At 44.0% G+C, this 21,846-nt stretch overlaps 1 protein-coding gene across 2 annotated transcripts in view; it reads right to left on the reverse strand.

Moving 5' to 3' along the window:
• macf1a (microtubule actin crosslinking factor 1a) overlaps positions 1 to 21,846 on the reverse strand; it is a 189,210-nt gene that overhangs the window by 119,963 nt on the left and 47,401 nt on the right. For both annotated transcript variants that reach the window (XM_080734855.1, XM_080734854.1), the window contains exons 32-43: positions 21,529 to 21,664; positions 7,766 to 7,915; positions 7,126 to 7,359; positions 6,700 to 6,879; positions 5,717 to 5,890; positions 4,989 to 5,156; positions 4,010 to 4,204; positions 3,488 to 3,661; positions 3,047 to 3,170; positions 2,514 to 2,713; positions 1,789 to 2,106; positions 1,172 to 1,338 (exon numbers count right to left, since the gene is read on the reverse strand). In XM_080734855.1, the coding sequence (XP_080590981.1) occupies positions 1,172 to 1,338; positions 1,789 to 2,106; positions 2,514 to 2,713; positions 3,047 to 3,170; positions 3,488 to 3,661; positions 4,010 to 4,204; positions 4,989 to 5,156; positions 5,717 to 5,890; positions 6,700 to 6,879; positions 7,126 to 7,359; positions 7,766 to 7,915; positions 21,529 to 21,664 (2,220 nt within the window). The remainder of the gene's footprint in view (positions 1 to 1,171; positions 1,339 to 1,788; positions 2,107 to 2,513; positions 2,714 to 3,046; positions 3,171 to 3,487; positions 3,662 to 4,009; positions 4,205 to 4,988; positions 5,157 to 5,716; positions 5,891 to 6,699; positions 6,880 to 7,125; positions 7,360 to 7,765; positions 7,916 to 21,528; positions 21,665 to 21,846) is intronic.

Here is a 21,846-nt window from a genome sequence, read left to right on the forward strand (position 1 = left end):
GACCAAGCCCCCATGCTCCCCCCCCCCTTTTCTTTGTATTCTGCCTTTTGTATTTGATGTTATGCTTTTGAAACTGATATTATCCTAGATAAAGTACTATGTTCTATCCGTCTGTCTTTCAATGTTATATGAGATACTTAAAGTGTGGTTCCTGTGGAAATAAGCCTCGGCTTTCTAGGATCTCCTTTTAGTTGACCTTGTACCAGTGATTTGTACTGTCATGAAACTGTACTTTTTTTCTATTGCAAACTTCTAATAAATTCTTCAATCAATCAATCAACAACATCAATTGAAAACACTGAAAAGTAATGCTGATAGTAAAAAGAGAAGCTAAATCTCCTGGTTGGCAAATCCTTCTCTGTATGACCAACGGCATCCTTAGGCTCTCATGAGACTGATTTGTCTCACTCAGTGGTTCTTAACTCCAGCCCCAGGGACACAGATTACTGCTGGTTCTTTCTATTCAACCACACAATCAGTTGCCTAGACCCGAGGTCATAGATCATACTTTGAAAGCATGAAAATCATCAAATACTCAGGAATTAGAGGCCAACGGTCAGTGTTTAAAGTTGGAACTGAAATAGACTGATGGTATCCCCCGTAAGCACGCTACATCTGGTACTACATCAAAGAGAGTTGGCTTTAGCATCTGATGTTCCATAAACACAAGGAAGCGGATCCAACCCACCCCCTCATTAACAATGCATCGTCAGTCTTCATGAAGCCAATCACAATGTTTATTTTTACAACAAACGTGCACAGTCACTCATCGTGTCAAGTCCTGTGGAGATTTGGGCCTTTTTCTGATCGTTAAAGTTAACTGAAGTGAAATGTGCATTCAAAACGAGGCCCAAGTGTCCCGTTTTAAAGAGAGGAGTGGGACCAAATAAAGCTGTCCTTTTTTGCTTTGACTCAGACGCCCCCTTGTGTTCTTTCTGGTGAACTGCAGCGCACCAGAGAGTTTTTTTTTTTTTTTTGGATTCATTGCCAGTAAATACATGTAATAGAATTCCTGTTTGGTGGAGGTTTGGCACACTATCGTACCATTCCTAACAATGACTCAATTGTCCTTACCCATCTGGAGCGACGTGCCGGTTAAAACAAACAGAAAATGATTGACTCATCTGTAAGGTCTGAACTGTAAATATTATTGTCTTATTGTCCACATTACCTTTCATTGACGTTGGTCTCCAGTTGGGTGAACTCATCAGAGACACCTTTCACATTGTCCAATAGCTGTTGAGTGTTGGTGAACGTTTTCGATTGGCTGAGCTCGGTTCCCAGGGCACAGAACGACTTCAATTGGCCAGCTTCCTGCTCCAAGTCTGACCTCACCTCCTGGTAGCACGCACACACACACACACACACACACACACACACACACACACACACACACAAACACGTGCACACACACCTCTGATATAATCTCTATTTGTTTATGTCCGTTCAAACCATTTAATTCAAGTACCCCATCTCCGCTGATGTCATTATTGGGGATTGGGGATCAAAACCCATTACTTGGGTCATTTCACAATATATTTCTGGTAAATTGGAACAGAGAATATAGAATCACTGTAAAAACTAAGCCTTTCCAGACACTTTCACCCCTTTGATCTGTCTGGATGATGGTCTGGAGTGTAGACTAAATGCCCAGAAATGTCCAGAATATGTAATGGCTCAGCCTGAGAACTGCAACAAAATCTAGTGTGAAAATTAAATCACTAATTTGCAAATTGCGGTGTCAACAGTCTGGCCACGCAAGACTAATAACCTCTTGACACCTCTCACCTCGATGGTCTGTCTGTAGTCATCTATGCCACGGTCGGGCTGTCCCACGGGGCTCAGTGCCCTCAGCCTGGTCTGGGCGAAGGCTTGGAGGTCTGTCCCCAGGCGCTCGTAGCTCTCCAGCCTGGGGAGCAGAGCCTTCAGCTCGGCCTCGCGCTCCGCCTGACTGGCCTGGCCCGCAGCGTAACGTCGGTTCAGCTCGGCCAGCGCCCCCTGCATGCCGGAGGCCGTGGAGGGGTCGGAGCTCTGCAGGAGCTTGGAGACGGCGTCTCTCGTGGCCTCTACGCTGCCCTGTCTGGACAACAGCTCCTGGCGGAGTTTCTGAAGAAAGAACAGGAGGAGGATGAGAAGGAATATCGTCAGGGCATTATGGATTGGAAACTTCTACTCTGACACTGATGTTTGTGATCGATACGCTTCGGTTAAGTGACGTGATATGATAATACCTGAGTGAAAAAATAAATAAATATATATATATTATATATATATATATATATATATATGGTGCTGGTTCAATAATCTATCTGTGTTTGAAAAAAAAGCAATATAACTAATAAAGCCAAATCGCAAAAACAATCTTTGGGTACAACAATTAACTTTGACTTTTTCCTGCAGTTACAGCCCTTTGGCTTTGTAGTACAGTAACAGGGTGTTGTTGTTTTTTTCCCTCTTATGTAAACATTTTCACATTTGAGAAGAAACCTTCTACCACACGTATTCCTTCTCACCTGATTCTGAGTGAGAGCCTCCTGTAGGGCCTGCGTGGTGGGTTGGACAGCTCCCGGGGTCAGAGCCAGCTCATCCAGCCAAGATAACAGAGCCTTCAGGTTCTCCTGAACACTGACTGACTGGGCCACGGATGTTTGGAGCTGCTCGGCCCGCTCTGAGATCGACGCCGATAGAGAGCCGAACCTTTTCTCCAGACCGTCTTAATTGAGAAGTAGGAAAAGAAATTGTGTAAAATATATTTCATGATTTGTAATAAAATGTGTACTATACTGAATATACAATGCCAGGGACTAAGGAGAGAAGAAGTGAGCCATAATTAGCAAAACAGGACATAATTTGAACCAGTGATTTTAGACATGGTACGTGTCTTCCCCACTGTCGCCGTTACAACAGTATGAATTTAAAAAAGAAAGACACAACTCTGTTTAAAAAACTAAACAAAAAACACCTCTATACAACTGTGGATTAGTTAAAAGAACTTAACATCAATGTTATTCCTTATATAACAGAGTAATAGGACTAGCTACTGTACCTGCGGTGCAGAGGATGTCGACAGCTTTGAGAGATGGTGACTCCTCTGTGCTGACCAAGTCTCTGCCTGCTCGCTTCACCTTCTCCAACTGCACCGAACGCTCAGCCAGCTCATCCTGTAACAACTGAGGACAACACAAATACAACAGAAGTCCTGTTATTATACTGAGTCGACTTGATTTTTTTTTATTCCCTCATATGTAACTGCAAAAAGTGGAATCCATTGTTGATGAACCACTGTCTTGTTCCACAGACAAGCTAGGTTACAGTACTGTATGATCAACTCACTGCTAAATTGGGATGTCTCTCTCATAACCTCACGTCACCAGACTTTCCCCCTCGGAGGAAAAGCCTGGTAATCGTTCTAAACTGAACACAAAGATCATGTGCAGTACATGTCTTTGTCTGTGCATTAATTTCCCAGTGTGTCTCCCTTGGTCACCTGTACTTGTCGTAGTGTATTCTGCAGGGTCTGAGGGTCTGAGTCTCCGCTGGGCTTGGCGATGCTGTCGTTCTGTTCCTGGGTGCTGAGCCAGCTGTGGAGGGACACGGCATCGTCCTGGTACTGCTGGAACCTCTCTAGCAGGCTGGACAGACGCCCACCCAGCTCCGACGACTACGTAGGGACAAGAGGGAGAGAGACCAATCAGCTGGGTACCTGAGACATTTACGTTGAATTGAGGCTGTTATCCAGGATGTCTTATAACAAAGTCAGCCATACATGTACAATATGTTTCCAAAAGTTTGGTGACTATGGATAAGATTGAGCAGATCGCGGGCCCTCTGTGGCCAAATACATAATACATTTGGGGAGTCCTTGAAATGAAAAAGTTTCAGAACCACTGATATAGCAACGTATGGTACGCTTTTTCCGAAAACTGTTAGGATTTAGAAGACATCTGTCGCCCTCAGGTTTAATCCCCCCACACAATGAGCTGTGCGGTCCAGTAAAAAAAGCCCTTACCTTGGTGTGCAGGGACGTGTAGCGGTGGTTGGCATCGTGTAACTTGTCCGTCACCAGCTGTTTGGTGCCGTCCAGAGACGGGTCAGAACCTCCGGCCGTCCTCTCCAGAGCACCCTGGACCGAGTCCAGGACCTTCTGACCGGAGATGGAGACGAAGCGCAGGTCCGCCTTGTGGCAGATCACCTCTTCAGCAAGCTAGAGGACAGACAGAGGGAACATGGTTTCAATGACAAGTCAAATGGTAGCTATTGCACTAATGCAGAGGTTCTCAAACCGTTTTAGGCCGTGACCCCCAAAATAAACATATTTGAACCGGGGACCCCCACCCTGACAAGCACTCGGAATTTAGGTATTGCATTTAATGTGACTCGGTTCCACAGATAAATATTGTGAAAATAGCCGAACTACATGCTCACAACGCCTCGCACTGCGAGGCGTTGTGAGCATGTAGATCAAAGATTTGGAGAGTCCTTAAATTATGACTTTATAAATGTGCAGATACCCTGTATACACTTATGCTGTATGTAGGTTTGTTTAACGTTGAGTGAGAAAAATAAATTACATTAAGCTGATCATCTGGGGACACCACAAAATAATTTGGGGACCCCACTTGGAGTCCCGACCCCAAGTTTGAGAACCACTGCACTAATGTCATATTGTCATAGTGTACAGTGTACATACTGTAACAAGTGGCTAAAAATACATGTAAAACTATGGGATTAACTTAAAAAAGGTTAAATTGCTTTTGAATGTAATCGAGTTAAAATAACAAAATAATTATACTAATACATATCATTAATTATATAATAATAGAAATAGTGTATGGAGATGGAGAGTCGTGTGCTGTCTGTGTGAAAATTAACCGTAGTTAATTTCAACTAAACTACATTTAATCAGTTGTTGTAGAAAATAATAATAATTAATGGATGGTTAACAACTACTGTATGATGTGAGAGTGAAAAGGAAGTTGCTAATATACCTTCTTGTGCTCGTCTAGTCGTCCTTTCAGTCCCTGTGCGTCGGTTTCCCCTTCCCCCAGGGAACGGAGCTCCTGCTCACACTGTTCCAGCCAGGTGCAAAGGTCTCCGTGCTCCTGGAAGAACTTGGCCAGCTCATCCCTCACAGCCTCGGACTTCCTCAGACGGTCCTAGTAGTGGAAAAACAATAGGGATACTGATCAGTGGCCATACCTTAGGTTTGATTGATTGACGGTCTGCTTGCTTAATGAGTGAACTTTCGGCCAAATATGTCCCGTTTTAGGCAATAAAGGGAATGCATGTGACATCAATCATCCCCCGGAAGTTATGTGGGAACGCCTACTGAGTGGCAAAAAAACCTACTTTCTGGCCTTGACAGCCCATACATCCAAACAGAAAAGACCTATTTGATTGCATTAAACAACGTTAAACTTACTTTGTCACTCGATTTGACATTCACTTCATGCAGCTCTATAATAGTACATTATTTATTTTGATAATTGGTACCGATCATTGTTAGCCATTTCTCTAAATATTTAAATGATTTGTCCTCAGAAGCTGTTGAGAAAGTTTGCCTAAGAATGTAATAAAATATATTTTTCAATATTCAATACCAAAAACACAATTAAATCGTTAATCACAATCATTTGCATGATATATATATATATGACTCATTTGTCAAGTAAAATGTGATGATGGTGACAACCCTAGTCCCAATGCTGAACAGTACCTGGCAGCTATGGAGCTTGTCCTGGTGTTGAGCCTGGAGCTGGTCCAGGGCAGCGCGCAGCCTCTGCTTCTCCTGGGGAGGGACGGCCGAGTCAGGCTGCTCCAGCAGGGAGCGGGTGGACTGGGCCACCTGCAGCAGCTGGGCCTGCTGGGACTGGAGCTGCTGCAACTCAGCCTGAAACACACAGCCAAAGACCGGAGGTCAGGGGGAGAGGAGGAAGCATGAGCCAGTTGGCTTTTACTTACACCGGGGGTCTTCAACGGTTTCAGGCCAAGGACCCCTTAGTTGAGCGAGAGATGAAGCAGGGACAACCTGTTCATAAATTCCATATAGTTTCATCGTTTGACAGCACAATCATCAGTGTATTTTGGATATTGGATATTTTGTGTTTTCAGATATTTAATAACTTGAGCCGTCATTACCTAATAAACATGATCTTTCACTCTGTAATTAGTCTGCTCTTTACCTCTCTACACCAAACGATCTACAAGCTCACACAGCACGAGACGTTTGAGCTTGTAGATCTGCTATTTTTGGCTACAGTTCTCAGAATATGGACACTAGGGTTCAAGTTGTTAATATAAAAAGAATTGGAAGATTTGGAGGACCCCCTGTAGTAACTCTAAGGACCCCCTATTGAAGACCCCTGACTTACACGGTAAACTCTCTGTTGATTTAACTCGGAGAGTGTACGAATGTAACCAGATGGACCGGTGAGAGTCCAAGACACACTTCTGAACTGCATTTAATGGACAAAAATAATCGCCATTCTGAATAGATCAGAAACAAGGAAAGCTCTCAACGCTGAAATAATTATGAATAAGAATAACCTAGGTGTTTATTACCCTTGCTCCAACACAATTTGAAAAACATGCCAGAAACTTCAGTCCTAAGTTTTAAAGAAACAATCACATTGACATATGATAGCAAAAAGTTTCAAGTAACAACATTCCACAATAACAACACAACTGAACGTTTCTTGCCTGCAGCATATCTGTGTGTGACTGTAGACTGGCCTCTGGCAGTGTGGAGGAGGATGGTGCATCAGTAACAGTGAGGTTTGGCCTGGTTCCTGTTCCCCCAGGTTGGCTGAGGGAGGACAGCTCCTCCAGCAGAGTGTTTATCTGGCCCTGCGTCTCCTGCAGATGCTCTTCTGCCTTCGCCTGGAGAGAGGAGGAGAGGGGCGGAGCGAGGCGAGGAGAGGAGTGGCGAAGAGAAGAGAAGAGAAGAGAAGAGAAGAGAAGAGAAGAGAAGAGAAGAGAAGAGAAGAGAAGAGAAGAGAAGAGAAATGTAACTATGGAATATAGCAGCTGGGTACTTTGTTGTACACAAGTAAAACACCTGCGCACTAGCTTTGTGTACTTTGTCCTAATATGTTCTTAACATGTGCAACTGCACCACATCCGTACCCTCTGTGTATTTTGCTGTATGGTGGTGCTGATAGCGGTGTCCACCTCCGACAGGGAGGTGTTTGCTGTGTTTGTCAGGGCACCGTACTGCTCCTTCATCCGGGTTAGCGCCCCTTGGAGGTTGTTCCTCTCCTCCGGGCTCAGGCTGTCCCTGTGCTCAGCCAGGAAGTCCTCCACAGAGCGCATGGTCTCGGCCACATTCTCGCCTCTGCTCTGGAGGTCCCTCTGCACTTCCTGGAGAGATTAGAGAGACAAACATGACGGGTAGAAAAGAAAATGTAAAAATTAGGTCAACAAATAAAATAAAGGAGTGGAGAAGTTTAAATTTAACAAATTGTAAAAAAGAAAAAAAAAGTAGAAAGAAAGTGAGATGATAGGTGAGGCACAAAGGAAAGGAAAGGAAAAGGATTCAAGCAGGACAAGTGGATGAAATTAAACTAGCTACTGCATAGAGTATTACTAAAAATGAACAATGTTTTGGCGAATTATGGTGGATTATGGTTGATATAATAAAAAGACAAAAGCAATAAGTGTTTTGTGTTTTGTCTGTATTTAATATTTGTACAATATTACAATAATCATTATTTCCGTTATTGTACATTGTTATTAAATGGAAGGAGTGCATATGCAAGCTCCATACCTTCAGCTGCTTCTGCTTCTGTTGCAGGGTGCTCACGTCGCCCGTCTCTCTTCCGGCTTTCTGATTGGCCAGGAGGCTGGCGGCTCCAGCCAACCACATTGTGAGGCCTTCCAGTTTCTGAGAACATTCTACCTTTTGTTGCTTGGCCACCTGAGTAAGAAAAGTGAGGATAGAGAGAGAGAAAGAGAGCGCGAGAGAGAGAGAGAAAGAGAACAGAAGAAAAAGAAACCAGATGCAGGGAGGAAGAAAGTGTGAGATTGACACATACTGTAGTTATCAACCTTTACAGGTCTATCAATACCATGTGTTATTTTATGGTCCTCTTGATTGATTGGTACATGTGGTGAAACCCCAAACAAGTAGTTCTTGGTTTGTATACTTCAACTAAGTGCACATTTGTTCTAAACCTTTTTTCCAATGTTGTGGACACTTTGAGCAAATTGTGTCCAGAGATCACACGCACACTTGAATACACACACGCACACAGGCATACAGCACAGAAACAAATAACATCTTAACAATACGAAACATCCACATAATGTTTTTCATTTAATTCGCTATTTCTCTCCTTTCTTCCATTGTCAGGAAAGACAAGGGAGAGACAAATGAAAGCATTCTAGCGATAGAGATGCTTCTCTGCTTATAAAATCTCTAGCTGTTTTCCATCGAGGTGCAAGCATTTCCTTCTGTGGCAATCTGAAAGAGCAAGGCAGACAGTTTAATAACACACACAGGTTAAATATAGCGATACATGCAGATAGTGGCAAACATTGGCATAGAAGCCTGTGCAGTAGTAGCAGTAATGGTGATGATAATATTAACATTAAGGGGCCTGGATCAGTCAGGGTCAATTCACATGTCACTTAAAGCCAGGATCATTTATTTGGATATTAAGTTAAAACCCTTTATGGTAAAATGTGTTTAATTTCTCCATAAAGAATTGATAACATTTGAATGAGCTCCCAACCAAATGTTTATAGCAGCAGTGATCTGCTGTGTATTAGTGCAAATGACAGCATGGTTTGGATTATATGATATATGAGATAACAAAGCATTCAAACGTTGAGGTTAGTATGTTTGCAACACATTCGCAATCCCTTTGTCAAAGTGCATTCTATGTGAGTTAGATGTGATTTTAATGGAAACAAGAAAGATGCAATTCTGGGAAATTGTGGTTACCTATATATCGGCTATATATGATGCCATGTGATATCATGTGAAGCTTGACCAATCCTCAAGCTTGCACCACTCCTCCATTGAACTCAACGGACATATGGGGTAACATAAGGCTCTATGAAGCGTTACTCTATAAAGTTGGAAGAGAACAATAGTGTGTTGCCCTATGGCAACCACACTAAATATGCTAGTAATGCTTATCAAAGCAGTAAGAACACCCCAAATGAGCTCTTCAATGGCCAATAAAGAAACCAAGTGTGTTAAATATGCTGGTTATGTTCACAGTGCTGGTGGTGAGTGCTATATTCACAGCATAGCATTCAGTATCTGACTGGCTTTGATCGTTAGATTTCAACCATGTTTGTCCAAACCTCCATCTCCCTGGCATTCTGCCTCTGCCTTTCTTTCTGCTTCTCTGTCTCTTGTTTCAGCCTATCCCTATGCTGGAGCTCTTCCTCCCTCTCTCTCTGGGCGGAGAGGGCCTCGGCGCGGGCCTGGGCTTGGCCCGAGGCCCTGTGGAAGGCCCTCTGGAGCTGCTGGAGCTGCCCCAGGAGGTGCCTGCTCTGCTCGGGTGCCAGGTCCTGGGCCCGCTCCGAGATGAAGACCTGGACGTCGAACACAGCGTCGTTGACCTCACTGGAGCGGGCTGCCAGAGATGACTGGAACTCCTTTGGGAAGAGTAAAAACATCACCATCGGGTAGAAACTTCGTATCTCCAAAGTTTTTTTTTTTTCGTAAAGTAAAGCCTTCATCATACAATTGACTAACTAGTGAAAATAGCTGATCTAAAAGCATGAGACGCGAGGCGTTGTGTGCTTGTAGATCAGCTATTTTCACTATTTTAAATCATTTTTAAAATGATAAATACAAAACAAAGTCTCCACCAGACAACAACGAAAAGCAAGTGCAACAATGAGCCAAGGAGGGAACTTGTGTTTGTATTTTTAGGCATTTCGGTGATTGTTTGATCCAGAGTGCAATGATCATGTGCCACGATGACGTTGTGCCTAAAACGGAGATCGTCATCTTGATATCTATTTAATGCAAGCATATTAAGTGCTTAACTCACCTTGCAGAGCTGGAGTTGTTGTGTGAGATGCTCCAGACTGTGGTCTTTCTCTATCACCCCTCCATCCATCTGTTCCTCCGTCTCTTTCAGCCAGGACAGCAGCTTCTCCACTCGTCCTCCCAGCGACTTCTGCTCAGTTGTCACTGCCTCCTGACAGAGAGAGAGAGAGAAAACTAGAAAGATGCAATTGGAAATTGCAAATGTGGTTGCCATGAGTCACACTTGCAAATTAATTACGTCTCACCATTTGAATTTTCCCCATTCAAGTTAATGGAGAAAATTAATTAATTAATAGATTAATGGCCATACTATATGGAGATCTCTGTGTCACTCCTTGTCCCTTTTATGCCCGTATATGGAGGTCCATGATGTCATCAATATTAATCCCATATCTTGGAATGTGCCATTCTCATGTGGTCTACATCTATGATGTCAGGCATCTCCATATTTGGGAAAAGTAAATTTTTGCATTTTCCCATTCAAGTCAATGGACTTGAAATTAAACTATATAAACTATATAACATATCTAGCACACCTAGACGTGTCGCGATGAAGCCGGTCGATTTGACATAATGGCCAAAGTGCGTGCCACCAAAACTGTGGGAGGAGTAACGCAGCAAAATAAAGTTTATATGGAAGGTCAGACAAGTACTATAGTCTGCCCTCACTGGGCTGGGCAACCATATTAATAAAATGTGTCCAACCCCAACAACACTGCCACAGAGGTGACACAGTGGGCATGAGCGGAGAAATCCTGCTCCACATTCAAGAGGCTGTTTTCATGCTCCGACACCCGCTCTTGTAGATTACCCTCCACTCTGCTCCCACCCACTCCATCACTCACATTGAATTATGTCGGCTCAGCAGCAAAAATATGCCTGCTTCGCTCCCATGCTTCTATTAGTTGATTTATTTATTTATTTTGACTGTCACTTTACCTTGTAAGAGTCTCTGTGGTCTCGTAGGCCTTGCAGAAGACTCTCAGAGACCGATCTAGCAGCCTCGTAGCCTCTATCTAAGCTCCGCCCATCTTTCTCCAGGGCCAATAGGAGCTGAGGGGGGACGTCTTTAGGGCGAGGCTCCGTCAGCCTCCTAGCTGCCTCCACTCCTTTGGTGACCTCAGGTTTGAGGTCACGTAGTTCCAGATCCAAAGCCTGGAAAAAAGGGTGGGAGAAGAAAAATATAGCCAAAACTGGTAAAACACAATCATATACATTCAACTACACAATGCACATAGTGTAGTGTCTATATGCACAATATCTAATAGTGCAGATACTATCTGCATTATTAGATATTGTGCATATAGACACTACAAAATAATATGTGTGCAATATCTACATACAATTAATAACTGGTGTAACATTACTGTGACAACTCAATACTATTACTAAACGTATAAATTGTTTGTGAAATGTAGATGATACATGAATTGTCTCATCTCATATACACATACTGTACACGTCCAATACTGTTCACATTGCCCAGCGAATAAAACATGTTGAACCAATGATATTATTCAATGTCTGGAGAGTAAACTCGAAACATCAGGTAAAGATGATTTATACAGTAATTGTAGTTGCTCACCGGTGTCGCACAACACAAATAACTAATCTTGATGCGTTGTGAACTTGTACAGTAGATTGTCTATTTTTAGTGTGCAACTCTGTGCAACAAAGTATATCAAGCCCTTGTGGTCTTTGAAGCGAGATTCTCAAGGTACAAACAGCATTTCCTTCAAATCAGTATTCTCACTTTACAGTACCTCTGTTTGTTTGATGGTGTCATCAAGGGCAATGAGGCTGCGACCGATGGACTGCTGTTGCTGCTGTTTGAGGCGGACCTCAATGTGCCTCACCATAGAGACCAGGGCCACAATTCTCTGGTCATGTTCTAGGCATTCCTGACGGATCAACGATGACTAAACAAAGAGGAAATAAAAGACAATAAGTTGAAAACAAGATTGGATAACAGGAATTATAATTCAATAGTTACAAATTATGAATATGAATAATGCATAAAATATATATATGGAATTCAAATGATTAAAAACAAACATCAACTGGGTACCTGGCCAGTCTTTGGTATACTCTGTCCTTTCCTTCTGCCAGTCTCTTCAATTTGTCCACCATCCTCTTCCTCCTCTCCCCAGCTCTCAGTGGTTGCATCCGACTCAGCAGAAAGCCAAGGTGCCGACTCTGGATCCTGTTGTTTTGCGAGTCCTTCGGATGATTTGGGTTCAGTGAGAGCAGAGCCTGCCACCTGCTGTGGCTGCTTTTGCTTTTTCTTCTTTTTTCCTTTAACAGTGATTTTATCAGGCTGTACGCTGGGAGGCACAGGTGGCTCTGTAGGTTGAGTCTGTGGTTTGGAAGGTGGGGCCTCCTGAAGGCCAGAGGAATCAATGGCAGGGTCCATTTCTGATCGCAAACACGCCTCAGGGGTTCCAACTCCGAGGTGTTTATCATCTTTAGTTTTTATCTTTGGCTCCTTCTCAGGTTGTTTCTTGACCCCCACCACCTGAATCTTTTCTTCAATGCCAGTCTGGGGTTCATCCTCCAATTGTGTATAAGAGAGCAGCCTCTGCTGACTGGCATTATATTCTATAGAACTTACTGTGGAGGTGACCATTTTGTTTGCCTGAACATCACTTGGAGGCACAGTGACATCACTGTGTGATGTGCTGTCGATGTCCCGGCCAGTTCTCTGTTCATCACTGGAAACCAAACTGTCATAATCTATTTTGGTCATAGTTGTTTTTGTCACTATTTTTGTTACCACTGTGGAGGTGGCCATTTTGATTGCCTGACCATGACTTGGAGGAGCAGTGACATCACTGTCTGATGTGCTGTTGATATCCCGGTCAGTTCTCTGTCTATCACTGGAGACCAAACTGCCATCCTCTACTTTGGTCAGAGCTGTTTTTGTCACTATTTTTGTTGCCATCGAGGCCTCCGATTGTTCTTGCTCATTAACAGGTGGCTTCTCCACTGTGACAGGTGGTAATGTGTCTGTCGCTCTGGGTATCTTGGACTTTTTGTTTTTCTTATTGCGCTTTCCTTGCTTGGTGTCTTTAGGCTGGTCTACTGGAGCTATCTCTTGTTTTTCTCCGCTACTCACGCTCTTCTCTTTGTCTTTGGATAAAGCTTCCGTTGGACGGGTATCTACTCTCACACTCTTTGTGACAGAGGGTACCTCATCAGTCACATCCTCCTTGATGCTCGCATTTAACTCCTTTCCTCTGATAACATCTCTCTCTTTGAGTGAAGGTTCAGGTAATCTGGTGGCCATGCTAACACTGTCCTTGGCAGAAGGTTTATCCACAGTTATATCTGCCTTGTCAATTAATGTCAAGTTATCTTGTTCTTCCATTCCACAAATTATCTTCTCCTCTTTCTCTTTTCCTGAGGCTTCAGATGGCCTAATGTCTACTCTCACACCCTCTGTGATAGAAGGTACCTTGCAGCTCACATCGTCCTTGATATTCAGCTTTAACTCATTTCCTCTGACAACTTTCTCTCTCTCTTTCAAAGAAGGTTGAGGTAGTCTGGTAGCCATTTTAACACTGTCCTCGACAGAAGGTTCCTCCCTCGTTAAGTCTTCCTTGACTCTCAATTTTGTTTCATCTTTGCCTTGCCTTTCACTAACTTTCTTCTTTTCAATGTCCTTTGATATGGGTTCTGAAAATCTGTCTCTGGAGGATCTCACATCTTTCTCGTCACCTGCCTCAATTTCTTCCTTCTCTTTCTCCCTACCTGCCTCTGTTTGTGCTGATATGGCATTAGGTGGCTTTACACTGTCATCCTTGGCTGGAGAAGTTTCCACAATTCCGATCTTAGCGGAAAGACTTTCAACCGGTGATGCCTGACTGTCCTTCTTCCCCACTTCCTTGCGCAGAGCCTCCAGCTCCACTGCAGCCTGCTTCTCACTTACTCCTTTCTCAAACACTTTCTTCAAAATGCTTTCTTTTGCTTTCAGTATCAAGGCTGCTTTCTCATCGTCTGGCAGGTTGGATTTCTTTTTACGTAATTGATCCTCCTTCTGTTTCTTTTTCTCCTGTTCATTTTGCTTAATGACAGAAGAATCTCCCTCTTTCTGCTCGCCTGTGACAGCAGCCTCCTCTCTCTGTTGCTCTCTCTCTTTTTCCACTATCTTTTCACCATCTCTATGGACTTTGGACAATGTTGATATCATAGCATCTGCTTCAACAGCAGGCTCGCTCAGTTCAACAGATGCTTGAGAAACCACATCATCTTCAGATTTGGTCCTCCCATCATTCATTTCCTCTGCCCGTTTTCCATTGGGAAGCTTTACAGGTGCAGACGGACCATCCTGTGTGGATGCTTTCTTATCTTTCTGTTGTGATTCAACAGTATATTTTGGCAAGTCAGCAACGTTAGCCTGGACATCAGTCGCTGTGCATACCATCTCATTTTCTGAAGGATGCTCTGCTTTCTCCACAGCTCTGCTTTCACTGTCAGCCTCTTGAATTTTCCCTTTCTTCTTATTCTTTCTTTTTTTCTTGCTCTTGCTCTCTGCCTCCTTAGACAAGGAAGATGTTGCCTGGTCTGAATATTCAACATCAGTACTATCTCTTGCTCCAGTCTTTATTTCATTAAGTTCTTTTCCCACCTCAGCCTTCTCTAACCTTTCACCCTTTTCTGATGCCCCATCACTCTTTATGAAATTGTCTTTTAGTGTAGGCACTTCCAATATGTCTTTATTGTGTCTACCACCCCTTAAATCTACTGCCATAGACTCTATCAGTGGTCTGTCATTAACGTCAACGTGATGGACTGCTGCAGCCCTCTCATTTACTGATCTAGGATCTTTTTTGGGCATCTTTGCAGGCTGGTCACTCGGCTCAATAACAGCAGTCTCTTGTCTGACTTTGTACTGTGAACCTTTGTCAATATAACTAATAGACTGAATGGAATCTATTGGTGAAGATGTAGAATCAGCCTTGCTCTCAGTTGCTTGAAGTGTCTGACTGGGACCTTGTTTGGAAGCCTCGGATTTAGGTTTTATTTCATTAATTGCCTGCTGTATCCTTTTTTCTACACTGCTAGCGAACTGAGACAACACATCAATGGAATGATCTGTTTCAGTTACTGCATGTTCTTCCACTGGCTCTCGCTCAACGACTACCCCCTCGTCCATAATTGCATCATAAAACTGTGACTGCGTTGATGTAACAGATGGCAATGTCTTCCCAGCATGCTCTGTGGTCACCAAGTCTCTTTCTGACAACCTCTCTGAGAGAGGAGATTTTGAAGTCATATCAGTGCTTCCACCTGACCACTTTGTTTGGCTATCTGGGCTAGACACCGAGAATGTAAGAGCAGGGCTATACGTGCCTGTTGATGATGAAACAGATGAAAAACTATCCTCAAATTCACCTTCCAAATCCTTTCCCTGGATCTTGGCAGCCATGTCACTGGATATAAGTCCTGCAGCAATGGCGCTCTTGAGACTAGAGACCCGCTGACCAGTGGCAGGGTCAACTAAGCCTCCTTTTATCATCTGCTCAGTGGCTATGTCCCTGACCATGTCTTCTGCAACTAGTCCTCTCTTAGACGCTTCAGGTAAAGGGAGTCTCTCTCCACTAGAGATATCAATGATACCGCCACTGTCTGCCTGGCTTTGGAGCAGCCTCAAAGCAGGAACTGGGTCAACTTGATTGCATGCAATAGCCTGAGGAAGGGTCAAACTGTCTCCTGATTGGAAATCCTGAATGCCTCTGAATGGCTTCACTTCCAGGAAACGTTTTCCTGTCTCTATGTCTATCTTGCCCTTGTTAACAAGGTCTGAATAGGGCAGAATTCTGGCGGTTTGGGGGTCAAGTACTCCTTGTGTTATACCAGGAGAAGCCATGGCCTCTTTAGCAATGTCCTCATCCAGCAGACCCTTGGAAAGTGCCTCATTTAGAGTCAGCCTGTGTCTAGTCTCAGGGTCCAAAATGGCTCCTGTTGATGCTTGGAAAATGGCAGCACCGGGGTGTGATGAGGGACTAACTTTCCCCTGGTACACCCACTCTAGCTCCTCCAGCCCAATGGCTATAGAGCGGTCTACTAGGCCTCTTTCTACAGCATCAGAAACTGACAGTCGTGCTCCTGATGTATGGTGTATTATGCCACCCTCGGCCACTTGCTTTGACAAAGCTTGATATGCCTCATCCCGACTAATCAACCCCTTCTCAATGGCATGCTCCAAATTAATCGGGGATTTTGTTTCAGGGTCGATAACTCCTTCCATTTGCAGCTGTAATGTTGCTTTAGTAAGAGCTGTTTCTGGATCTCTGGCCTTTCCTTTGTATGCCTTCTCTAGTGCCACCAACTGCTCTCTCTGGTCCTCCTCTATCAAACCCAGATTAGCTGCTAGAGTGGCAGAGACTTTCTTATCTCTGCAGAGGTCAATAATACCCCCAGAAACTACCTGGGCTTCGAGTAGTCGAGCAGCGGTGTTGCGGTCGATCAACCCAGCCAGAGCAGCCTCCCTCAGCCCACGGATCTGCCCTTTCTCAGCATCCACAATGCCAGCTAGTGTTTTGTCTGACTTCAGCACACTCCACATCAAGTCTTCATCTAGGAGACCCTCCCGCATTACATCCTCCATACTTAGGGACTGACTGGTACCAACATCCATGAATCCTCCAAAAAGACCAGCCTCAGCCATCAACTTGACTGCGGTGTGACCAGGAAGGATGCCCTGGGCTACTGCCTCATCTGGTAGAAGCCTTTCGCCTTCCTCTGTTATCAGACCTCCATGCTTGAGTTCTGTGGCTAACCTCTCAAGCTCAGCATCCTCCTCAGTCTTCTCTGCTGCTAACTCTGGGGCACTAATCTTGAATTTGGCATGCTGTGCGGCAGTATCTTTAATAGCAGTTTTGTGTTCGACCTCTGGGATACGCAGAGTATGTTTTATAGCTTTCTCATTTTTAGAATGAGTTGGATCAACAGTTTGGTCTGCTTCGGTTACAGGCAAAACAGTAGGTTCTTCCTGTCTGAACATTGTTGTCAGAATGTCTTTGTCTGTTGTGAGTGATGTCGACTTTATTTCTGTATCAACTATGGACATTTCTGCCATCTCTCCCTTAACAGCTTGGGTGATATTGTTTTTAAATGGTGAACTACTCTTCTGACTGTCTCTGTCGCTGAATGCTGGTTCGGTAGCTGCCAGCTTCTTTCCACTTGAATCTTTTAATAATTCCTCTTCAAGCTCCCTAGCTGAGGCCTTGAAACTTTCCCCAGAAGTAATTGTTTTGTTTTCATCTTTCACTCCTCCATCTTCAAGTCCCATACCCATTTTGGCTTTAGCGTTGAAAGCAGACTCACTCTGTTCAGTCACTTTTGACCCAGGATGCAGTATTTGATCATGTTTGTCATCCATCTCTCTTGACTGTGTTTTATCAATAATATTGATGGAGGCATCTTTTGGGCATGGCATGCTTATTTTACAGGTCTCTTCCTCTATCTCCATGTCCTCTCTCTGGTCCTCACCAGCCAAATTCAAATCTCTCCCACCAGGGATCAAGCTATGACCTGCCGCAACTTGCTTGACCTTTATGGCTGCCCCAGTGACTAATGCAGTAGCTTTGACCAGCTCCACAAGCTCAGGCTCTAGAAGCACCAGTCTTTTTCCAGAGTGGACGTCGACATAGCTGTGGGTCATCAAGTGATAAAGAAACTTATGGTTTGCCTGTTCTTTAGGGTCCATCCCATCCATGGTGGTTGGCTCCCAGAGGGGCCCTGCTGGTGGAGACCCAGGGGGTGGAGAGGATGGAGGGGGAGAAGAGCTGGTGGAACCCCAGCTGAGACGGTTCAGAGATGGAGTACCTGTTTGGTTCATGTTTGGGAGAACATCCGGGATATGGATCTTTCTGAGGACCTCTACCACATTTGGTCCCAGAGCATCCTCTGCAGCATGGTTTAGGGACACTGTCTGGAAGGTGTCTGGATTGTATAACGCCCCGATGGCATGACGCTGCCTTAGGGTGTTCCTCGTCAGTTCTCCAGAGATTGTTCCCTGTTGTAGAGCCTCAGCAATGGGAAGTAGCTCTCCTGATTCTGGCCAGAGCACTCCCATGAAGGACCAGAGGGACTCGAGGACCAATAGAGCCAAACGAGCTGACAAAAGCTCCCTGCGGATGGCCTCTTCCAACCCTAGACGCTCTCCACTAAAAGGGTCGAGAATACCTCCGGATTGTAGCTGTCGGGCCAACATGGTACAAGCCAGATCTTGGTCCATCAGTCCATGGCGAACAGCCTCTTCGATTGTTAGACGGTGACCAGAGCGTGGGTCAGCAATACCTCCAGCAAACAGCTGAGCTTCAAGTAGTCGTACGGCCACTTTGCGGTCAATCAGGCCTTCTTGAACAGCTCTGAAGATTCCGACTTTTCTCCCAGAAGAGAGACATACGGTTCCTCCGGGCTGCTGTTTGACAGGGAGGAGATAAAGGCAAGAGTCTTCATTGAGGACACAGCGCTGCTGAAGCTCAGACAGGTTTAACTTTTCTGCTGTGTTTGGGTCGATGAGCTCACGACGCTGGAGCAATGACTGGAGCTTGGTGAGCGTTCTGGGAGTCAGGAGGCCCATATCTTCTGCTGTCTCTAGATTCAGTCTCTCTCCTCTGGAATCTTTTAGACCACCAGAGTTCATCTGGAGTTCTAGAATACGGAGCCCCACCGCTTCTCTGATAAGTCCCTCCTGCATAGCTGCAACTACTGGCAAGAAATGCTGCTGCTGGCCCTCTGTTGGTATAGCCTTGTCCACCAGTTGCAAGGAACTTTCTAACTCAGTCAGCGATTGGCTGGTGTGGGTGTCAACCAAGCCTTGAGCCAGACCTTGCGTCAAGGAGAGGCTGAGAGGGGAGTCAGGCTGAAGAAGTCCTCCCATGGTGAGCTGGGTTTCCAATAGAATGCGGCAGGAGTCCTGGTCAATAAGTCCTCGTTGCGCTGCTTGAAACACCGGGAAGGTTTCCACGGTTCCCAGGTCAATCACTCCAGCAATAGCCGTTTGAATCTACAGAGAGAAAGAAAAAAAACAATCAATACAGACATACTGGCAAGAATAGAAATATGTTCTGCACTTAGGTAATAGTACTGATTATTACTTATTTATTATTAATAAAATAAGAAAACATGACATGGCTGCACTACAATTTTGTACATAATCAGAATTATATATAAAAAGGTGTAAAAGTTATCTGATACACAGCATCAAATAAACCAGGAAAGGAGAAACCCCACACCAAGTTTCCATAATGATATTGGCAAACAATATCGTTATGGACATTATCTAGAGGGTGCTAAATGTATTTACCAAAGCACAAAAATACTTACCACTACACTAAAAGCACTAAGCATGCAAGAAGCAAAGAAGAACAGAAAAGATAGAAAATAAAATCCCAGAAAGCTCTAAGGGAAATAAAATGTTCAAAAATAAAGGAAGAGAAAACATATAGTAGAGAGAAATCAACTATAAGATTATAAGCAACGGTAAGAGAGAAAGCCTGCATCACTTACCGCATGGGCTTGTCCCGTGGCACCCACACACTAAACGGGCCAGCCCAGGGCTTGGCAGAGCGAGGCGCGACAGGTGAGAGGCTTGGCTATTAGCATTCTGCATGCCACACTTGAACTAACTGGTGGGCACTTGATACAAAATGACTGTTCAGTTTGTTGAATGACTAACGATGGCTTTGGAGTATTAAGCCTTAATGGGAGGCTAAGGTTTCTTGTGACACATCTGCTAGGAAATTCTCTGACTCATAAATAATACTTAGGAATAATAACTCATCAACAGATAAAAGACAAGATTGAAGAGTTCTTGAATTGGAATGTTTACTACTACTCTTAGATATGGCTGCTCTGTTCCTCGGCTCAGAGCTAGGACGTCCGCGATTCTCCTCTGGCAGCTGTTAGTGATTTTCAAGCAAAATGGCGGTTTAAAGTTCAAACATTAATTGTATGCATTAGACAGCACAAACAAAAACACACACACATTCTCATACACACACTCTTTTGTGATCTGGACACAACATGCTCAAACGGTGGAGTGAGGGTTTGCGTAGCTGGCCTCTGGTGCACATACATTCTACATTACAAGTGATTTGTTACAATGTTTTGGAACCTCTAAGCTTAAATTCACAGCAGAGAAATATAACTGTAAAACCACACACAATTCACAGAGGAATCAATAATGGGTTATAAAACAGTGCATTCATTCAAACACCTGGGAAGATAAGATTCATTTTGATGATGGTGTATGCTCTGTACACTTTAAATTATATGTGTATGAATGTATAACCAAAATGCTTACATTATTTAATAATGTTAGGAACTCACCACTTAGAGAAAAAAAATATCTAACATTACCAAAACATGACATAAACGTAACATTATAACTAGCATGAGTTCTATGGGTGACTACAGAAATGAGTAGAACTTAATGGTGTAACTCAAAAAAATGAATAATGCTTCTAAAAGGAATACTACAAAAATTAGTTCTATAGCTTCTAGCTAACTGCTAGCATGACGTATGCAGCACTACACTACAGCTGCACCTCTAAGGCCAAGTATTAGCCATATTAGCAGTTAAGCACATGTGTTTGATGATGATGAGTTGACGGAGATGACAATGGCCATGAGAAAGATGGTGGTGATGATGAATGATGTTACAGTATAGTATACAACACGTGAAGGCATGTGATTCCATGCTAAGGCCCAATTCAGACAGTGACATTCCAAGCCCACATAATACGGATTGAGTCTATTCTAGCTAAACATGGGCATCAGAACGTGGCTCACGACCAACTGTAAGATGAAAGCAGAATTTGTGTGGTCTAAAATGATTCCTCGTAACTTCTCCCCTAACTCTCCTTAAAAGATACTGGAGGAGAAGTGATGAGGCATGGACAATTTTAAATTTCCAGTTGATATGAATGCTGCTACTGTCTGAATAAGATCTTGTGAAGTTTAGTCAAACCAAACCAAAGTACATGAGTCGGATTTTAGGAATGGTGGTGATGTATTTAAAAAGAAAAACAAAATGCACACACTGTCAGGCAACACAAAGCATGCGGTAACATTAAACACATTCTTGCTTATCCATCCATTAACACACGCGTAGCTCGCGAGCGTACTTCAAAGTCAAAGCAACACCGTCTAATGAAAAGTGGCGCACACACATCTTTGTTTAATGGGAATTTACCTCAACCTTGCGCCAGCAAAACAAGCCATAGTCATGACATTCTTGTGGGTCAGCTGCAGACTCTCTGATAAAAGTCTCCATACCCAACGATTTTAAAAACAAAAACTATATATTTTCAACTGAAAATACCCTTGTTTTAGGTATAAAACAAGGGTATCGGGTAGTGTTTTGGTGTGTACCCTGCGAGCATGTTTTCCCTGTACACTGTGCTCCAGTAATTAACCCCTTTCCAGCCCACCCAACCAACCAAAAACACAACTTTACACCCTCCATCACCTCCCAGCCCATCCATCCCTCCCTCAGCCTGTTCTACCTTTCTCTCCTCCTCCTTGGCCAGTTGCTGCTCCATCTGCTGTAGCTGTTGAGTGGATCTGTCACAGAGCTGGCTGTAGGTGGCTGTGAGTTCATCCAGCTGGGCTGAGACCTGCGCTCTCTCCTCTGGAGACAGCCTGCACAGGACAGATGGAAAGGTTACGGGTGGTAGGGCGCTGAGGGCACATTTGTGTGTGTGTGTGTGTGTGTGTGTGTGTGTGTAAGAGAGAGAGAGAAAAAGAGTAAAGTTCCAAAGCACACAGGAAGGTCATACAGTACGTGTGTTGCTGTTCTCTCTCTTTCATTCACACGGTGTGTG

Source organism: Nannobrachium achirus (assembly GCF_963921795.1).
Source record: "Nannobrachium achirus genome assembly, chromosome: 10".
Lineage (NCBI taxonomy): Eukaryota > Metazoa > Chordata > Actinopteri > Myctophiformes > Myctophidae > Nannobrachium > Nannobrachium achirus.